This window comes from Ambystoma mexicanum, chromosome 12 (assembly GCF_040938575.1).
Source record: "Ambystoma mexicanum isolate Mex_15411 chromosome 12, UKY_AmexF1_1, whole genome shotgun sequence".
NCBI lineage: Eukaryota > Metazoa > Chordata > Amphibia > Caudata > Ambystomatidae > Ambystoma > Ambystoma mexicanum.
The window spans coordinates 646,242,785-646,263,773 of record NC_090936.1 but is presented as its reverse complement, the minus strand read 5'-3'; the positions used below and the strand labels follow the sequence as shown (position 1 = coordinate 646,263,773).

Here is a 20,989-nt window from a genome sequence, read left to right as displayed (position 1 = left end):
TCTGCTGAGTTAACCATTGCGGCTAACACCGCCTGTTTTTCACTTCCAAGCTGTATACATGTTTGAGGGTTGAATGGCCCCTCTTAGACCTGGCCTAGCTTCCGCTCACCTACCTTTCATATGAACCCCACTGTTCCCAGTGCTACTCTTAATGACTGAATGGCTCGCATTTGTACTTCCCGAAATTTCATATACTTGTAACACCACTAAACTTTGCTTGTTAATTGTTTGGGGGGTGGGGTGGGAGGGGGGGATTCGGGAAAAGAAGTTAAGAAAAATGTAATTGAAAATGTTACCGACAATGTGTTTTTTTTTTCTCTGATGTTATTTGCTGATCGGGTCGGATGTTCGGCCCAACCTTATTTCTGCCTATTGTCAATAAAAACTAAATTTGAAAAAAAATTTCAATAAAGAAAGTTTTAAAAAAGAAAGAAAAAAAAAGAATATGCAACCTGCTGGAGTACAGGTGTAACGCTCCCTTCTCTCTGTCTGCCCTCAAGATAGCATCCCGGTCCAGGTCATTTAGAATGCTGGCATTATCGGGTGAGGAGGCATCCTAGGTTTCGGTTTAGGCGCCAGGGAGCGATGCGAGCGCTCAATCGCAAACTGTGGTGATAATTTGGCCATTCCCAGCAAGGGAAGAATAGTTTGCTCCACAAAATCCTCCATAGAGCCCTCCAAGTTGTTCTCCCGGACACCGATTAGCCGAATGTTGTTGCGCCATGGTTTTCACTCTAGCTCGTCATTCTTTCTGGTCACTGACTGAACCTGCTTGTTCAGGGCAGCTAGCTCGATTTCTGGTGTGGAAATATCATCCTCAGCCACCCCCACTCTGGTCTCCGCCTCGGTGAGGCGCAAGTCTGCCTTCTGTATTTGCGCCCTTAATGGAACCGATCATGCCATTGATGTCATCTAGTTTGGAATAAATGGCAGAATAACCCTCCTGCATGCATGCCATCATCCGTTGAGTCCCCGTCATTTCAACAGGCTCCACAGTTTCCTCCATAGATGTGGCACCAGTCATGGCGGCAGGTGTCTGCGGGGCAGCTTTTGCGCTCATGTTGATAGAACTTTGCTTTTTTCCAGTCCTTTTAGTCCTCTCTGGCCTCTGGAGTATACCGATTCACCCAGCAGAGAGCAGGATCATTACACATCTACCTTCTCCCCTAGGGGGGACAAACTAGAGTACAGGAGGGAAGTATTACGTCCTCCAGCAGCACACGAGGGGGTACAGTCTTGACCAAAGTGACACAGGGATACTTTACTGGCTTGGCAGGACACAGTATAAAAACATGTCACAAGTGCGAGGATCAGGTACCTTATTCTCATTAGTCTCAAGGGCAGCATAGGTTGAAAGGCATCCAGACCCAAGCAAATGATAAGCCTCCCCTTGGCGTTCCCTGCAGACAATGATCAAAAACCCAGGCTCCAGCAGGAAGGCATAGCTCTTAACTCACACGCTTTTGGCGGTGCCACCCACCGTGTAAAAAGCTGACTCACCCGCCAAGCATCCTGCACTCCCATTCATTTCAGTGGGCCCCTCACCTTATGCTTTCACCCGCTTTTGCAACACAAATGGTTGAGAGATATGGGAACGGAGAAAGAACACAGGGGGCTGGGGAGCGTGGTACCGGTACAATTGGGGCTAAAGACCTCCAGAGGCTGCCGTATGAATCACTCAGCCCCCCATGGGATAGTGGCTGTTAGTGAACCCCACAATTCACAGCAGCCAGCACTGAAGCAGTGCCAGTATGCATACCAGCCAGCAGATGAATGAGTCACATGTGGTTGGCAAAAGACTGGGGAGACACCATTGTTAGGCAGAAACCTGTGCAGTTCCCTTAGAGACCACTGCAAAAGATTTAAGACTACAGGTGTTAGCAGTAAACCCACTTGGTAGCAGTCTGTACCACCCAGATTTACCTGGTAGCTGTGGCTGAGCAGTCAGACCTCCCTCAAGAAGAGTTAGGCAGTATGCAAAGTATACTCAATAGGCACTCAGATACAATAATACAAGCAAACTCTGACCAGAGCTTTGGTATCAAAGTATATAATTATTTATTTATGAACACACAGTTGAAACACTCCAGCACTCTTATTGTAAAATATTCTAAACACAGTTACTATTATGATATATACACCCCTTTTTCCCTTATTAGAAAATCACAGTAAGACACCACTTATTTTCATACAGAGGTGAGCGCTTAACTAGATTGCACTCTACTAAGGTTGTGAAAAAGGGAGGGAAAAAGACAGAATATGCAGGATTACACCACTCTACGATTCAGGAACACTATTAGCAAGGCAGAGAGCAAAAAGTCACTGGTGAGCAAAAGTCCAAAGGCTGGGCCCACTCTTAGAGAGAGCAGAGAACAAGTGCGCCCAAGATCACACAGTTACACTAGGCTTAGAAAGTCTTGCCGAGGGTTCAGAAAAGAGTTCAGAGAGGCTTAGAAAAGTTTAGCCAAGGTGTCCCAGGCTAACAAAGGTTCGAAAGCCGGGGGCTAAATCTACCCCGTACAGTCGGTTGCAAGGGAAGCCAGGCGGGAAACGGTACCTTAAGTGGGAAGGATCCTCCAGCGGTGGCAGTTGTTCCTGGTAGTGGTTGCAAGTTGCGTCGTCGTCCAGGGTAAGAGAAGATCTCGACGTGGAGGAAAGATGCAGGTCGTTGCACTACCAGGGCGGAAACCAGCCGCGGAGTTTTCCGGTAAAAGGTGGTACCTTTATCTCGCGGTCGTGGTAAATCGTGGTATCCCGGTTGCCGGGGTACTTAGCACGGGCAAGGCAGCCACGAGATACGTCGGGAAAGCGAAAAGACGGTGAAAGTGGTTATCCCCACCAGTCAAAGGAAGAAGACTCTCCGGCGGGAGATCTCCTCTGTTGTTGGGAAAAGTGGTGAGACGGTCCAGCAGGGCTCCACCGGTCGTGGTGTCGTGGCAGGTCGGCTCAGCTTCTCCCTCGTCGGATTCTTAGGTCCTGTGGCGACTTCTGAAGTTCCAGTCCCCAAAGCCCTGCTTTTATGCAGCAAACCCCCATTCACTCAGCCTAGCTGTCACTCAAACATGCTAAGTGGTGAGCCGGCGGGCTCACCACTTGGGCCAATCAGGACGGAGTGCGACTTGAGTTGTCTAGACAACTCAGTCTAGGGTGCCTAAATTCCCCTCCACCCCTCCTAAGTACCCCAGACATAGTGGCACCACTTTGTAGGGCTTCTGTGGTGAAGCCCGCCAAAAAGTGGAACAAAGGGCTCGACTTGGGTTGGAGTCACAGAAGAGAACACAAACGCCATTTTAGAATCAAGTTTTGGCAAAAAATACCAACCGGAGAATTAATATTAATCAAATAAACCGGCGGTATGTTCGAGGCTACCTTAAATAATTAAATAAAGATAGTAGCCTAAAACAATGGGAAATCCCATAGGAAAATATTCGCGGTTGAATATAAAAAGTAGTATCCACTGCCACCAGCCAAAACTCGATCAGGGGGGACGGAGACGTGCCCCCTCGACTAACAGACCCTGGGGCAATCGAATTGCCCCAGCCAGTACGTCCACAATATGATGGTTTGTACTGGTTCTGTTCAGAATTTAAGACTAGTAAAGTCAATGGTGACTTTACATGCCCTGGGGGACAGTAGTCAGTCCCAGGGTATGGAGTCTATACTGGGGTGGTCACTATGACACCCCTGTGTTACTGCACGGAGGGTGCTGTGTAACACACATTACAAAAACACATGAAACCCTATGGAGTAAAAGACCCCATAGCCCATTAAACACATCTAGATTCAAAGAAACACACTCAAATCATGTCCAAGAGTGAGGATAAAGGAGTCTCACTCTTGGCAGGAGAAAAAAATAAACCCCAAAAATCCAGCAAATCTGCTGGGGGACTCACTAGGTTAGGAAATTCAGCCTAAACAGAGAATTCTCCCTAACAACCATCAATGCCTCAGCATGCACCAAACTCAGATGAAAAGCCAACACTGACCCAATGAAGGAGTCCTGTGGAGCCCATGCACAATATGAATATTCACTGGCCCAGCCAATGCCTGCTGCCACGCTCAGTGAGCCTCCGCTCCCCCCAGCACCGGAGGGAGATCCAGCAAGTGCAGTGGTTCATGCGGCAGAAGCCGCGGCGCAGCGCACATAGGCTGAGTAGTGTGGGTTCACTTTGCTTCTCTTACCAGACCCCTACCTAAGTAATAAATTACAGACAACTTATGTGTATGGAAAAGTTGTAGGCCGTAGGCATTTTATTTTCTTATAGAAAATACAACACAACTAAATATTTACACTGCCATATGCTTTTGGGCACATTGTGTCCAGTTCCGAAGTTGCCCAAGGCTCCTCCTGAGTCCTTGTTATCCCTGAGCCTTAGTTCCTGGGCACATGCCGCCTACGACGTGTCTTGGACCGTGTTCCCGAAAGAGAACTCGGCGTTCCTTCTTCTGCCTGCTCCTTCTTTTCTTGGACCGTGTACCGAAAGAGTACTCGGCGTTCTTACTTCTGCCCGCTCCTTCTTTTTTGGACCGTGTACCGAGAGAGTACTCGGCGTACTGGCTCCTGTCTGCACTCCTCTTCTTCCGTTATTCTTGTAGGGTGGGTTGGGTGGCAAACGTTTTTCCTTCCCCTTCTCCAGGTACTAAGAGCCTACCCAAGAGAGGTGAGCTCTTACCTGGTTTGTGCCGCCTCTCCTTTTCCAGTCCCTGAAACCTATCCGGTCCGACAGCCTGTCGTGGATGTCCTCCCAGTGCATCCCAGGGAGGCCCCACCATGACGTAATTGTGTTCCTGAAATGTAGTCCTTGCTTCACCTCTTCCAGCCACCTGCCCGCCCGGATCATGAAAGAGTGCCCCACTATCCATGCCGATTTGTATGGTTCGGCCTCTGTGGAAACAGGGGAGATAAGTGTCATATCAGTTCCTCCCTTATGTATTTTTTAAAACATTGCGACTTCCATCCCCCAATTCGTCTCACCCCCTTTGCTCCCAGGCCCCCCGCCCACGCAGAGGTTGCTGCCCCTATCCTGAAAGAGTGTGTCCCAAATTCGGCTGGATCCCATCCTGCTTTCGCCACCGCCTGTTTTAATACTGCCTGAAACTGGTACCTGCTGAGTGCGGTGCCGTCCCTATGAATCAATAACTGTCCGTCGACCTCTGGTCGCAGATCTAGGAATTCTTGGGTGATGCATCTGGGACAGTGGTCCTTTTCTCTGATGCAATTGAGATCTATTGCTCTCCCCTTCCCCATTTGGTCTGTCTTAGATTTCCTTAGCATTATAGACATCCCCTTGTTACCCATACTAACGTCTTTCCTTGCCAGGCCGTCTCCTGCCCCCGTATTCCTGGCCACCAGTCCACCTATTCTGAAAGCTCCATAGTATGCTAGCACAAATGCTGCCCTGAACAGCACGGTTTCGTACGTGCTGCTGCATGTGTCTTGCAGCACTTTTAGCAGAATTATCAATTTCCCAAAATGTACCGGCCTTCTGCTATCTGGTTTCTTCCCCTCTAACTTCGCCCATCCCCTCATAGCGTATTTTATCTTAGCGCTGTCAGTCGGGTCAGGTATGCCCGCCACTTTTGTGGTATATGCCACTGCCGCCAGGTGCGCTGCTGCCCAGCTTTTCTTTTTCCCTCTGGCAAATGCCCCTTCGAGAAATTCACAAATTTTGTCCGTTGAAATTTTTTCCACCGTTTTTACACCTGTTTCCACCAACACATCTTTTACATGCTTTTCGTACTGCTTACCCGTTTTGTACGTCAGGGCATTTCTGGTCAGCTTGTCGATGACCCTTTCTTTTCTCCGTTCTTCTCCCACTTCTTTTGAGTCGACCTTGTGACCAACCGTGCCTCCCTTTCTGGTGCCTCCAACGGGAGCCATGCCTTCCGCGGCGTGGGCGTTCTTTCCTTGTCGGCGTCCGGTCTCAGCTCCATGAATTTCTCCCACTGAAAGCGAGAGATTGCATAAGCCCCCACATTTTCTTCCCCAGCTATATGCCTCGCCTTTATGCATGTATTCATCTTTAGGCTTTCCAGTGTGATTGCCCTCATTAATTCTAATACTATCATGCATGACGCACTTCCTTTCTTTAACACGTGCACCACCGCCATGTTGTCTGACCATACTGCCAACTCCTTGTTCCCTAGCTCTTCCCCCATGCGCATAACGCGACCCATATCGGGAGGAGCTCTAGCAGCGTTATGTTCTTTGTCCATTCCGCCACTTGCCACGATTTTGGCCACTTGCCTGCACACCATTTTTTTCCCAGTATTGCGCCAAAACCAAAGCCACCTGCTGCATCGGTGAACAACACCCTTTTACCTTCCTCGTTCACCGGTGAGCGCCATATTACCACCCCCCTTGAAGTTTTTCAGAAATTCTGCCCACACTTCCAGATCTCTCTTGATTCCTCCCCCTATCCTGACTCTGTGGTGCCCTTTGGTAGCACCTCTCGTTTTCAGCTCGATACTTCTCTGGAACACCTTCCCCTGCGGTATGACTCTTCCTGCGAAGTTCAGTTTTCCTGCCAGCGCTTGCAATTCTCTCACTGTTGCTTTGTTTTTTCCTTGTAGTTCTTTTATTGTCTTCAGCAGTTCTGTCAACTTGTCCTCCGGGATCCGACACCTCCCTTTGTTTGAGTCAATTTCTATACCTAGTGTCTCCGTCTTGGGCCGTCAGAGCTCTGCTAAAGGGCCCCCATCGCTCAGCAGCGCCCATCCCCCCAGTCAGACTATTTTGAGGTGTGTTAATAGGTCTTGAAAGTAGAACAGCCCATAAAACAGGATCTCAAGTTGTTGAGTGTGAACTAATATAGCAGTACTGAATTTTAAGCTCACTTCCGATTAAATCCTGTATTCTAGTATTAATAATCTGTACAGGAATGTAAAATACCTTGCACTAAAAGCACCATGATTTCTTCCTTGGTGTTTGGGCCTACAGCCTGTTGGTAGGTGAAATTTGCCCAGGCAGACTGTGGGGTGGACAGGGCCTTTTATATTGCAATTTGCTTTCCTGTTGTCCAGGCAGTATTTGTGTTCTTATGTTTTTATTTTCTAAGGTTTGACACCACCTTGTGTTTGAAAATAAAATCTTAATTGGGAATTTATACATTTCAGTTCTGGTGGGTCTGTTCCTCCCTCTTTGTGATAGTATATAGCGGCATAAGCTAAATGGTGTTAGAAAGTATGTATTATTTTATGCACTCCCATCGACCTTTATGGGATAGGTGAGACAATAAAGCGTTAGATCACAGTTGGTACTGAAGGGCTCCACACTGGAAGCAACTGGAGGGGCATACAGAGATGAATTTGGGAGGCCATTAATCCTGCAAACATCTCATTTTACAGAATGCAGGTAGCAGCTAGAAATGCACGAAGCAAAGGTTTCAAATATATAATGACTTTGTGTGCATACAGATCTTACTTTGAGAATGGCATTCTGTAAACTGAATCGATAGATTGATTGATAAGAAACTGAGCAAGGATGTCTTTGAATATGTTGAAAGCAGGTAGGATGATGAAATCCTCTACCTAGCACACCCTTAGCCTGAAAAGGGGGGATGTTATATAACTGTTAACGATACAAGGATGTTAGTCTGTCATACTGCTCTAAATTTATCTGCATAAATACCCTGTTAAATTCTAGTATTCTTTAGACCGCAGGCCAATTTGTCAAATGCTTTTTCAACGCTGATGTTTAAACTTGATAATAGGATAACGTATGCTTTTCTTATATCCATAGAATAGTCCAAAGTACTTGTCTGGTTAGAAAGGTGCTCATCCTGTCTGTACCAAGGGTGCAATCTGAGAGACACCCATTGCAAATGTCTTGGATTTGGTCTTCCTGAAGAGCCTTAGATTGTTATTTATTAAACATGATCAGTTTTAAGAGATTGATATTGCCATCTAACCAGGCAGGAGCCAAGTACTGACAAACGATTAATACTTAATTGAACATTATTACAATATTTTATTTTTATTTTTATTTTTTACATTTATATAGCGCACAGTCAGCCCAGGGGCATTGTGGCGCTGTTACTTGCAACAGGCTTAGTTAGGCATATGATGAACAGATGTTGGTGTTTCATGTAGGACGATATTTTGGCCATTTGGGTAAAGTGACTTCCTGGAGAAGTTGCCTTTGAAGTCCCTACTGAACTCTTCCATAATAATTAAGTCCTTGAATTAAGTTCTGGATTCCTCTGTTAGTCTTGGCAAACAAAAAAATCAGGCCTCAATTTTTGCCATTGCCTACCCAATGGTGGGTGAGTCGAGTAAGAAATAATTTGATGTGCGCATATGGAGAATTGCAGGGGTCAGGTAATTTGTATACCTGGCGTGTAGCTTGCGGCATGAAATTGTTAACCCAGAAGAAATATATTGGCTGTTAACTACTGCACTAGTTTATGTCCCCTGTCACAGATGGCCATTCACGTCAACTCATGTAGAAGGATTTTATTAAGGTTTCTATAAAGCGGCTTGCAAAAGGCTATCCCTCCCTCCCTCCCTCCCTCCCTCCCTCCCTCTCTCGTCTCCCATGGGCTTTTTCCTCCCTAGCCCAGCCGTTTCTAAACCCCATGGTTGTCACTAGAGATCGGTAATCTCTGTCTAAAATCTGGCTTGCTGATGGGGATGTCCTAAAGGCCAATACCTCATCTATCTGACTCCCTTTGGGAATTCCTAGGCAGATCCTATCCAGGAGTTCCACAAAAATCACAATGGTCTTTATGACTTGCTTGTGGGCCATCCAATTAACCAGGCTCCACTTGCTCCTTCGTCTCAATCCCTTGTACTGCTCTCCCTGAGGTACTCTTTCCTTTCCCTTCCTCCTATCTTCCTCTCTGCTATTCTCCCCACCATCTCTCCCCTCTCTCCCTCACATTCCCTCTTCTGTCCCTCCAATTTTCCTCACTCTCATGCTCTACTCTTTACCTCCACCCTCAGATCTTCTTCTCCACACTTCTCTCTTATACTCTCCTCCCATTATCTCCTCCCACTACTCTCTCCTCCTTTTATGCTCCACTACTCTCTATCCCACTACTCTCTCCTCCCATTACACTGCACCCACACCTTCAGTCATCTTCTTTCACTCTGTCTCCCTTCTCAACCGTTCTCCAATCACACATTCGCTACACTCTCCCTTAGTCTCACTCACTAACCTTGAATGCACTCTCATACATAAGTACTGATTTCTCTTCATACATTATCTTCCACACACTTGACAATTCTCCTCCACGCTCCGCTACACAGTCCTTCCTGCGCCGAATCACTTGGTCCTCCTTTTCCTCCCTCCCTTGACCTCCCGCAAATTGCCCACACTGGCCAGGTCACATGCCTTTATTTTACTCCTCCCCTTGTCCCTTTCATTGACTCCTCCATCAGCTGGCTCCCTGTGCCAACTACTGGCGTCCTTTTATCCAGAGGCCCGGTTACAATCAGCAAAGCATATATAATGGGCCATAAGACCCGCCCCCTTTTTGTATAAGGCTCTGCCAGCTTTTGAAAATGGCAGCCCGCTGCAAACAGTCATTTTTGAAGTTTGTGTCTGGTTTAATTTGAGCATCTGTGTTGCCCGGGTGATGCTCAAGATATTGACCAACCCTTCTGCTTGCCGCCACTTCTCCCTCAGGTGAGCTGGTGACTTGAGTCTCTGCCGCCAGGAATTCTGGTTCGGATGGTCCAGTAAAAAGAGGGTGCACTGGCAAGCATTTTGTGCAACAAATATGGAGCATGAAGAAATGGTACTTGAAATATTCAGCGAGGTACATGTACAAGCCCCACCTGTGTTCTGAGCTACCACAAACCGCCTCAGAGGCAGGACTGGCTCTGAGAAATACAGTGGTAGGTCTCCTGCAAGTCCTGCTCCTTGGTACATCTGAGTGCCTGGGGATACCAGGAGAAGAAATCAACATAAGATTGTTTTGGGCTGACACTCTGCTACTCAGCAAATGAATATAGTTGGAGAGCGAAGAACCATCTCAAAATGCAAGGGTTGGTGTCTGTGTTCTGGCCCATCCAGACCAAGACAGTATGGTCAGTGATTAATGTGAATTGTCACCCTGTAAGATAATATTGTTGGCAGTGTATGGCCATTGTGGGGCCCAGTGTTGCATTGCGAACAAGGCCACATGACGACTGTGTGCAGAGGTTGTAGAGGATGCACATGTCATAGTTAAGCATTGTATTGAGGGGTACGAAAAGTCGATAGAGAAGCCAGCACAAGGTGTTGTGACAAAGTCCCTTGCACCCCGGAAGTGCCTGCAAGTGCTGTTTGGCTGGGCTGACTCCGCCGATCCTTGTTGTTTGTGCTCCCGAAAGCTGTTCTGTTTTTCTGTTGAAGCGGAGTTGGCAAGAGGAAGCATTCTTGCAAAACCTGTTACCAAGCCGTAACAAGGACTGTGCCATCAGCTCCTGTTAAGTAATTATTTATTGGACTTTAGCGCTGGTACTCGCGCTGGGACACTGTTTGGGCCTCGCGGTGCGGCGCCATTCTTTACTCACATTTGAAACTTTTTTTCTTGCTTTAGGTTCAACGTGTGTGAATTGCCCCGCCTACGCCCGACAACCTACAGCCTACTTAACAGCGCAGGGATGCGCACCCACGCGCACACCCCGGAAATGGCTGCAAGTGCTGTTTGGCTGTTCGGGTGGGCGGGTGATCAAATGCATCCCACAGTTACCGTGACTATTATGATTTTGCAGTAAAATTGCTTAGAGTTTGCTGTTTGGAACAATATATTGATGTAATAAGAGTAATTGGAGGTGCCGTGTGACCACTTATTCGGGATGACAAGTTGGTGCTTCTTTGTTTAGAATGCTGCATGGAAATAGGAAGCCCTATTCAGGTCAGATATTGTATTACCCTACTATTCAGTGAAATACTTACAGCGAGCACTGCTACTAATGACTGACTTGTTTTTTTTCTTTTCCCTTGTATCATTTTGTGATAGTGTGTCTCATTCACTATACTGCCTCTTTCCTGTACTATCCTTTCCAAATGCCATAAACACAGTGGGCAATTATCTCTTATTTTTCCTTTTCTCTTTTTTTGTTTTTTTGTGGAGCTAATGATTGTATGTTATTGGAGAGCTTGATAGTGTTGAACTACACCCAGTTAGTATGGCCTTAGAAGTGGAAAGTTTACTGCAATGGTGATTCCTATATGCATGCCAAATAATAGCTTCAACAACCCGATTAGTGATCCTGAAGCCTTATCAACTGCTGGCCTTGTCAATGTTGGTATACCCGAATAACAAAAGGCTTAACACTTGTGCTAACCTTTTGAAAGATCAGGATGAGAATGGCACCGTACCTATTATAGAGCCCTTATCCACATCCAATGAATCTCCTTCGTCAAGTGGCGACTTTGATATTAAGGCGATGGCAGATCTTGATTCACGTATTAGACTACCTATTGGTTTATTAACCCCACTGATACCTAAGACACGGGACACAAGTGAACTTGGCTATGAACATGGCTTTTTTAACCCGCCTAGTCCACCTCTGCCTATTTCTATGGCAAATAAGACCTCGATTTGTATAGTATCTGAAAATGAAACTATTCAGAGTACAGTGTTAGGTGTTCCCTCCTCTCAGAATACTGGTAGGGACTCCCGTTTGGCATCTTCTCCAAAAGAACAGGAACCTTTTGCTTTTCCTGTTATAATTCGGATTCTGGACTTGCTTGATACAGGTCATATCACCACTCATTTGGAACTACGAGATATTAAACATACCAATGATTGATATCATGTCTAAAGTAAACTGGTTAGAAGGTTTCATACTTGCACTCGAAGGTACCCAGTATGGTGCAAAGAATGTTGAAGTGGCAAAAGTTAAAATCACTCATGAACAAGGAACACAATTGAATGAGTCTTACATTGCCAACACACCTGGCTTTGAGACTTTACCATCCAAAGGGATTTACATGCTGTTACTAGAGATAGGGACAATCAACTCCTGCCTAGCTGAACTCAGGAATAATTTATGTCCGTCTACGGCCATTGAACCAACCCCAAAGAGGGAGGCACTTGCCGATAGTCCGATAGTCTTAACCAATATCAATGAACAACAAAAGAATGAGGAACCATCTTAGGAATACGCCATGGAATATGTAGGTTATACATCTAAAAGATATTGTAAAAACCAAAAACGGGTGATCAAACGCGCTGGAAAAAAAAAGGAGATCAGCCAATGAAAAAAGCAAATAAAGAGATTTTGGCGGTCCCCGATAGTGGAGGGGAGGATGCGATCAATGTTGCCCAACTTTCCATGTAAAGTCAAGTACATCTTGGAACAAAACGTGACAAGGTGCCAGTGTTAAATGACAACAAATTAACAACACTTCCTTACAGTAATCAAAATACAATTACTGTGGGGATTCACTCAGAGTGCTCCAATCCATCAGCTAGGTATGAATCTAGAAATGCCTCCACTACCGTGATTGAATCTGAAGGAGATGTATTGAAGATACAAAAAATCCTTCCAGACTATTTTCAAAGTGAAGGGAGGAAATGTACTTCCAATAGGTCCCTATTGCCCTCCAAACCTAGCATTGATACAATTAATCATCCTCAATCTGTCTTGAACAATTCCATAAAGGGTTTACCATTACTATATTCTGAAACTTGTAGCCTACTGATAAAACCTGACAGAAAATCAGAGAGGAACAATGATAATAATTCCATTGTTCTTAATAGGGGTAGGAAATGTCAATTACTGAATGAGCTCATAAAAGCTAATCAAATTCCCCAAACAAATCTGGATTCTAACGGTCCTGTGCCCCCTGCTCAAAATGCTGGGGAAGAGGGAATGCAGAGCACAAATAGTGACTTATTGAATATAATAAAGGGTCTAGATGTTCCTAGGACAGATATACCTGATTCCGGTTTAGAGCATAATGGTTTACATATAAAGAGCTTCGATCAGGAGTCTTTGGTAAATGCTCTAAAAGCAGGTATTTTACCGCTAGAGATTATTAATCAGCTATTAAATCCCCTGGCAACCGGAATCGCAAAAATTGACCAGCAAAAAACGACTCAACAAAAAACCATAACCGGAACTGCAACAATTGATCAGCAAAAAACGACTCAACTTCTAGGTAGTTGTCGCAATGAAATATTAGCTAACCTGAACCTTAATTTAGACTAATTAACTCCTGGTGTGAATAACTCTGTAAATCATCTTCAAGGTGGTAGAAAGGCTGAGGAATACAATAAAAGTGCTGGTGAATATCTTGAGCTGATAAACTCAAATAGCAAGAAAGGTATAAGCATGATGGGCCTGGAAGGTAAAAGGGGAATTCTAGGAAGCTCACAAATTAATCGCAGATACCTACTTGACCTCCTTTATGCAATTCCTCCCTTGATAATTTTGGCCTCTAGCGACATTGACAAGATTGCACTTGCCCCAATAAAAAATTATCGGATGACATGTCACTTGTTCTCGGAACAAGTATTGAAGCTTATATGGTCCTACGGAAAGGAGTTAGCCGAAATGGGGTTTTCATTATTAACTTTCAATGACGAAAAGATAGCAGAGGACTTTTTATATGCTAATCAGCTTTTAGAACCCTTAGCGAATGTAATGAAGGAGGATATGTCCACTAGCTTAAGAATGAAACATTTTGTATTTCACAACTTTTGATGATAGCTCGTAGCTACAAAGAAATGGCATGGATTGAACTATTACTAAAAACAATATTTGCGGCAAACCCCAATTTATCCACCTCATAAAACAATGTTAAGTCAGTACTCAATATATTCCTTTCGAATTCATGTGGCTTTAGTAACATTCCAATATGGTTGTCAACTCACGAAAAGAATAAACTACCATCCATTATTTTATTTCAGGAAACAATGAAAACTGAGCCACTTATTATTCCTGAATACTGCACACATTGTTCTTTTGCCACCAAAGGGGTGGAAGGTAGGCCTTATGGAGGACTTGCCATTTCAATTAATAATGTTTTAGACTGCAATTTAACATTGGTGTATTCATCCATTCTTGTATTGGCTGTACTCCTGACAATGAAGAAGAATGATGCGAAATCTATTCTAGTGACTAATCTGTACTGGAATCCTTTGAAATACAAAATATCGGAGATATTTGACGGCATTGATCTATCAATTGCAACTTTGATATTATATTGGGTGGAGACTTTAATTCCCAATGTTTAGAATGGTATGCTTGGCCCAATTTCTCCAAGAAAGCTAGAATGACCAGTATTAAGAGAGGGGTCAAATTGAGCTCCTACTTCAAGGATTGGGAGATGTCATTTGTGAAATTTAATGAACCTTCTCCAAACCATACTTGGAAAAGAGGGAATGCAAGCTCCATGCTCTATTTTCTTTTTTATTTTCTTTTTTTCTTTTTTTCTTTTTTTTGTATTTCCATTTCTTTGCTAACATGCATTGATTCTGTTAAAATAGGGGAAATAAAGTTTAGCGGACATGCTCCCATCTGTCTCACGATTCTTATGGATATAAATACAATGAATATAGATCATTGTTTATGTGCAATTGAGATCAAAAGGGATAATATTTCCCTAAAATGGAATCCAATACTTTGCAAGATGCTAGCTGACCGTGTATCTACAAAACTCAGATGCCGTATTAACTTTAATACTCCAGAATTATATCCAATTGATTACCATGACCAGATTGTCACTACTTTAACTATCGAGGCACTTGATTATTTCCAAATTAAACAAAAAACTTTATCTATTAATCACAAACATATTTCTAACTTCAAAATTAAACATCTGAAAAGACTAAAAAATAGAGATATAAGAAAGCTTGGCTTAGAGTACCTTACTATTGTACAATATCTATTAAAAAAATGAATTATCCAAGCATACAAATTTAAAATTAAAGGAATATATATTGAACAATATAAATAAACAAAACTGTGAAATGATCAGGGCAATCTGTAGTTATAACACATGTGACATCTGTTCTGTGATTAAGAAAGGCAATTCACTGGAACAACAAATTAAGACTATAATTCAGGCAGAAACATGGATAACCTATATTGAGATTGAATATGCTTTGCCTTCCCGATTTGTTCAATTGTATGAGTCTGTAGATTTGCCTCTACCGTCAGTGCAATTTTTTTGGTCTGCCGTTGACATCATGTGGGCCATTAAGAAATGATCAAACTCCCATGCACCTGGCCCAGACAGTATTCTATCTTGCGCCTATAGGACCGATCCTATTTTTTGGAGCATGATCTTAAGTTTGACATTATCATAGCCAGGGGGACTATTCCTATGTCTTGGGCAACTTCCATTTTGATCCCAGTTTATTAAAAAAAAGGCGATCCCGGTCTGCCAGAGAATTATAAACCAATTCTCTAACAGATGCGGCAGCCAAAGTCTTCTCAATCTTAATCATCTATGAACTTGACAAACATTTAGATTCATTTAAGATCTACTCCAAATTTCAAGTGGGTTACAGACGCAGGATGGGCACTACTTTAAATGCAACAATTATGGCACGTTTGTTAGATGGTATAAAAAGGAAAGAACTTGGTACACTATATATTGCATCGATCGATATGTCATCAGCCTTCGATACAGTGGTTTGTAATGTGTTATGGTAAAAAATGCACAAGTTGGGTATCCCAGAACATCTTATCTATTGGATTATAAAATTTCACACCAAAACATCCTATAGAATTCGGATTACCCAAGGGGGAGCACTTATGGACCCAGTACAATCATTTTTGGGGCTAAAGCAAGGATGCAACTTTGCGGCATTGTTGTTTAATATATACTTATCTGACATAGACCAACTTTGGAAATCATTAGATACCTTTGCGGCAAGGCTATGCTCATTAGAATTGCATTGGCTAGCCTTCGCTGATATTATTTTATTTTATTTAACCCCGTTTGGTTTACAACTAAATTGTGTTTTCTGAATTTGCCTATCAGCACAACCTTAAAACTAATCCTTCTAAAACCAGCATTATGATCTTTAAGGCTGGTAATAAACCTAAGAAATTTTGTTTGAATATCGATGTTGACACTATATATGTACTAAAAGAAACTATTTACCTGGGATATCGTCTAAGTAACGTGACAACAATTAAATCATGGGTTGACTATCTGAAGCAGAAAGCAAGACCTCTCAGAAGTCAAATGAAATTCATCTTTACAAAATATTGTAAATTCTCTGTGATACCATTACTTGAGTCTCTTACCTTAAAAGTGGAACCAATACTACTTTATGCCTTGGACATTTGTGTATGTGATTTGCATAAGCAACCATATACAATGCAAGGTAGGTTGTTGAAAGCCGCACTGCATTTATCTCCGGCAATCCCAAACTGTGTCATCAGACATGAGATGGGTTTGATTTCCTTATCCACTAGATGGACTTGGCGGGCATTATCAAACTATAGTAAAATACTCAATTGTCCTGATAACTCCTTGTATCAAGATTTTTTTGAATTCACCAAGGGATGCTTTTCCAGTTCCTTCACTGCCTATTATCTAAGAATGGCTAAAATCCTGAGTGATTTAGGAGTAGATCATGAAGACCTATATATTCGTCTGTGTTACGTAAAACACAAGCTTTTTGTACAGGTCTGTTGTAAAACAGTTGATGAAATAAGCGCATTGAGTACATATAAAGAATACCCCAAATTTCCACATAAAAGAGATGGTTGTTGTGCTTATCTTACCATCTTTCCGTGTAACAATGCCACAATGTATTACCTGAGATTTAGATTAAACCAGTTCCATACTTTGGAAAGAACAAAGCACTGGAGAAATCTCAGTTACAATAACTGTGTTACTAAATGTCGATTTCCAAAATGCTCTGAACCAAATGAAACCCTAAAACATTTGATCTTAGAATGCTCACATTTTAGAGATGTTAGAACGAAATTTCTAAAATGATTTGTAAATGTGAATTATGAAGATTGCACGGAGTCTCTTTGGAACCAGCTAATGCAAGCATATGATAGAGCGTTAATTTTTGCTTTAGTGGCTTTTTTAAGAATAATTGAAAATGAGATTTTAGAAATTTAGAGTACCTCATACTTGATGTTGTAATTGACTGTTGTTGATGGACTGTTGTCATAATTTGTTTTTATTTTCTTATTTTGAGTTGTGTTTGTATTGATATTTGTAAATGTATGACAGATGTCTATTTTTGTAAAGGTTCTTTAAACCACAAACAATATAAAAAAAAAGTCCCTTGTTTTCTCCGGGGACATCTAATGTATTGACCATGTGGGGCCCATGGTCTCTCCAAGCTAGTGGATGATGGGCCAGCAGGTCGGCTGCCCTGGTTACCCGCATTTAGTCCCTGTCTCACAGAGCATGGGGGAGTCACATGTAGAATCTATGCATCCTCCCACTGGGTTAAATAGCCTGAAGCTCTGACTGCAAGACCCAAATTCACAAAGCAAAGCACAAACGCACTAAACTTTGCAGAAGAAGAAATTCATCAAAAACACTGGGCCTCATTACGACTGTGCCGGTCTGGAAATACTAGTGCCGGTAAGCCCACCGGCACCAGTGTTTCCGGACGGGCACAGAACGACTCAGCGGGCAGATGCTGTCCTGCCCGCCAGGGTCAGACCTGGCAGGCGGAACGGCACCGAGCAGCAGCATTTCACGGAAGCACCTGCACCGTTATTAACGTGTTCCCCTATGGGACTCAATGGGAATGGGGAATTACAAAATTAGCGGCGCCTGACTTCCCGGTCGCCGGACTCGGAATAGCCCGGTGGCACTGGGAAGTCAGGTGCCGGTAATTCATTACGGGTCCAGTGGCAACCTGCCGGTTTTACCGGCACAGTTACTGCCAGACCATAATGAGGATGACTGTGTTACTGATTTTGCTGGGGAAATCGTGGTGGTTTGAATGCAGTGCCGCAGTGGTTTATCAATCCTCAGCCACTTTGTAATCACAGACCAAGCCTCCTTTATGGCTGGCTAATGCATTGGATTTTAACATGAAGAGTCATGCTGTGCAAAAGGAAGTACCGCGCAACACTCTCCTGTGCCCATCAGTCTAACTGTGCGTCTGATATGGAGCATAATTTATACGTTTTCTCTGCAAACTGAAAGTCACATGAATCCTCAATATTACAGATTCGAGATATATGTGTTAGGTTCTCTATTCTGTGAGGGTGCACATATTTCAAGTAATAGCTTTTCTTAAAGGTCCAGACTTGTGTTGCATACATTCGCATTGTGTTGACTAATTGTCCACTAAGACTGCAATCATGATGATTATTGCTGTTTTCAAATTTTGTGTAAAACTCTACTTTTAAAAGCACATTTGTTTTTGTTTTTCAGTGAGTACTGCTCCACAGCAAAAACCTGTAAGTTAATTTTTCATATATTTATTGATTTGAATTTTCTAAAAAGAAATGTTTAAGACATGTTTTTTTTGTTTCCTGAAGCGATTGTCTCTCAGCATGCAGTTCTCTCCATAAATTCCCAAACTGGTTACGATCATTGATACAGAAACATTCCCTACTTGTAATCCTAGCTCTCTTTCATGAATATCTTCATTAAGTAATGAACATTGAATATCTCACCCGTGTGCGGGATCTGGAAAACCTTTAGTAGTATAGAGAAACCTATATCAATAAAAGATTGTTTGCATGTTTTTCTTATCAACTTCACTGCCAAAAAGGGCATCACTGTTAGTGTATAGCTGGTTACGAGCATCACCTGAAATGAAGGAAAGATAAAAACAAGGAGCGTGTGATGAATCTCATGGAGTCATCACTCCTTTCCCAGCAGTGACCTCTCCCCATGTGGCCAGGAGACAGCAGCCGCTACCTGATCCTGACCTTGGGGGCGGCTATAGGAGGGAGAGTCACATAGGGGGAGGCAACCCTCAAGGAAGTGACACAACATTGGGTGGGAAGTGGTATCCCTGCCAATCAAGAGACAGTAATTGTCTGCCTTCATGCAACCCTAGGAACAATCCCTTCTCTAGTGGACTCATGTGTTGCTCCTATCCTATCATTCCCCTAAGAAGTACTGGGACGGGGAAGAATAGGACTATCCTGAATGAAGATTACTTTCCCAGTACCGTAACGAGAAAGATCCCCAATGACTCAAAAGAGAATTATAAGATCAGTACTGTGATGATGGAGAAGAATGGAGGAATGAGGATTACATGTAAGAACCACATACAACAGTCATGCGTTTCCCCTAATCCTATTGGCCAGAGCCAGTATAAAAGCAAGGAAAAACTCAGGAAGTGTGAGAGAGGCCCTCCCTGGAGGACCTGGCTGCAGGATTTGTTTGTTGCAGGAGAAGGAGCCTTGGACTTATGTTCCAGAGAAGAGAAGTGGGAACCCTTGCACCCAAAACCTTGTGAAGAACTGGGCACCGCTGGGGTAACTCCAGGAACCGCTGTGGCTCCCAAAAGGGACCAGTAGTGTGCCAGAGAAAAGCTTGAGGTTACCTCACTGGGGAACTGCAGCTGAAAGTGGTAAGCTTAAATGGCAGAAAGTGCCCTCACTGGGAGAGTTCTCCAGCTGACAGCAAAGAGAGACGCTGGCTGGAGAAGTCTTGCCTCTTGGTATCGACCAAGGGATTGCTGTGCGCGTGCATGGTCTGCAGAGCCAACCGGATCACAGAAGAAGCAGAGGAGAGCAATCTGCAGGGGATGGTACACTTCAAGGATGTCGGAAGAAGAGGAAGGCTTCCGAGCATTCACAGGTACCGAAAGGCAGCCTCCATGCAGCTCAAGCACGGAAAGCCCAGAGCAAGCGAGTGGGAACCGCAAGGGGTACAGATGCCACAGAGCAGAGGCAGCAAACCTGGAGAGAGAGCAGGACACCGAATAGCCGCTGCGGCTTAACGAGGGTGAACCAACACACAACATAAAGAGACGGTGAGTCCATCCAGAGCCGGTAAGTCCACCCAAGGAAAGCCAAAATGCAGCCTCGATGCCGCTTGAGCACGGAAAAGCCCAGAGCAAGCGAGCGGGAACCGCGAGGTGCCAAGACGCCACAGATCAGAGGCTGCGAACCTATAGAGAGAGAGACCAGTAAGTCCACCCAAGGGAAGCAGGGACAGCGGGGCCTTTCGGCAATCCTACTGAAGGCAAATAAAAGTAAATGAAACATATGAGAAAGAACGTGAGATTCAGTGTCTCTTGAAGAGAATCAGTTTTGGAAGGCAAAGACCGAGAGAGGTCAAGGGGGGAGAGGAAAACCCTCTCACCTTGTGAACTTTTGCAAAACCATGAAAGTGTCTGGGACCCGAACACAACGGGTACAAAGCCAGAGAGAGGTTTAGGGCAAATGAGGAGACGGCTTCACCATGTGAACTGTTGCGAAAACAGTTCACAGTAGAGACATTGCAAGTGTGTGCAGTGTGCCTATGAGAAAGCCCTGTCAGGAGAGCATATCAGGCAGGTGCAAGTCACAAGTATTTTCATAAGAGAACGTTCTGGCAGGAAAGTACACCAGGCAAATGCAAGTTACAAGTGTGTTCATATAAGAAAGTCCTGGCAGGAGAGGGTACCAAGCAAGGTTAAGTTTAACACTGTGTAAAGTATACCATATGAGGAAGTCCTGATAAGAATAAATCAGGAATAGGCAAATACTGTATTCACATTATATAAAGAGGAGAGGAAACCTGGCAGTAGAGTACATCAGGTATCCTACCAAGATTAAAACCAACAGCCAAGTTGTTTTTCATACCAGTTGTTCAAGGAAACTATGAAAGTGTAAAGCATAGTGAAGAGGAATAAACAATCCCCTGGAACTGTGAACTTTATCCATTGGGAACTTTTATTTTGGAGTTCCGCCTTTCCTTTGAACATGAACATCTGCGCACTTTCAAGGCCAAAGACATTACCCTTTTCACCTTGGAGTTAATTGTGTTCGAAAGTGAGCACCAGAATAGTACTTTGGGCATAGGACAGTTTGCTTTGAACATCTTGAAACTGGACAAACACTTAGTTTTATGTTATGTAGGGAAATACCTCTTGGAGTAGGGACAGAGAGG

General features: G+C 43.8%; 1 protein-coding gene across 3 annotated transcripts in view; it reads left to right on the top strand.

Annotated features, from left to right (window-relative positions):
- Positions 1 to 20,989, top strand: part of SRPK2 (SRSF protein kinase 2) — a 1,693,306-nt gene that overhangs the window by 1,155,930 nt on the left and 516,387 nt on the right. For all 3 annotated transcript variants that reach the window (XM_069629122.1, XM_069629123.1, XM_069629124.1), the window contains one exon: positions 18,311 to 18,336. In XM_069629122.1, the coding sequence (XP_069485223.1) occupies positions 18,311 to 18,336 (26 nt within the window). The remainder of the gene's footprint in view (positions 1 to 18,310; positions 18,337 to 20,989) is intronic.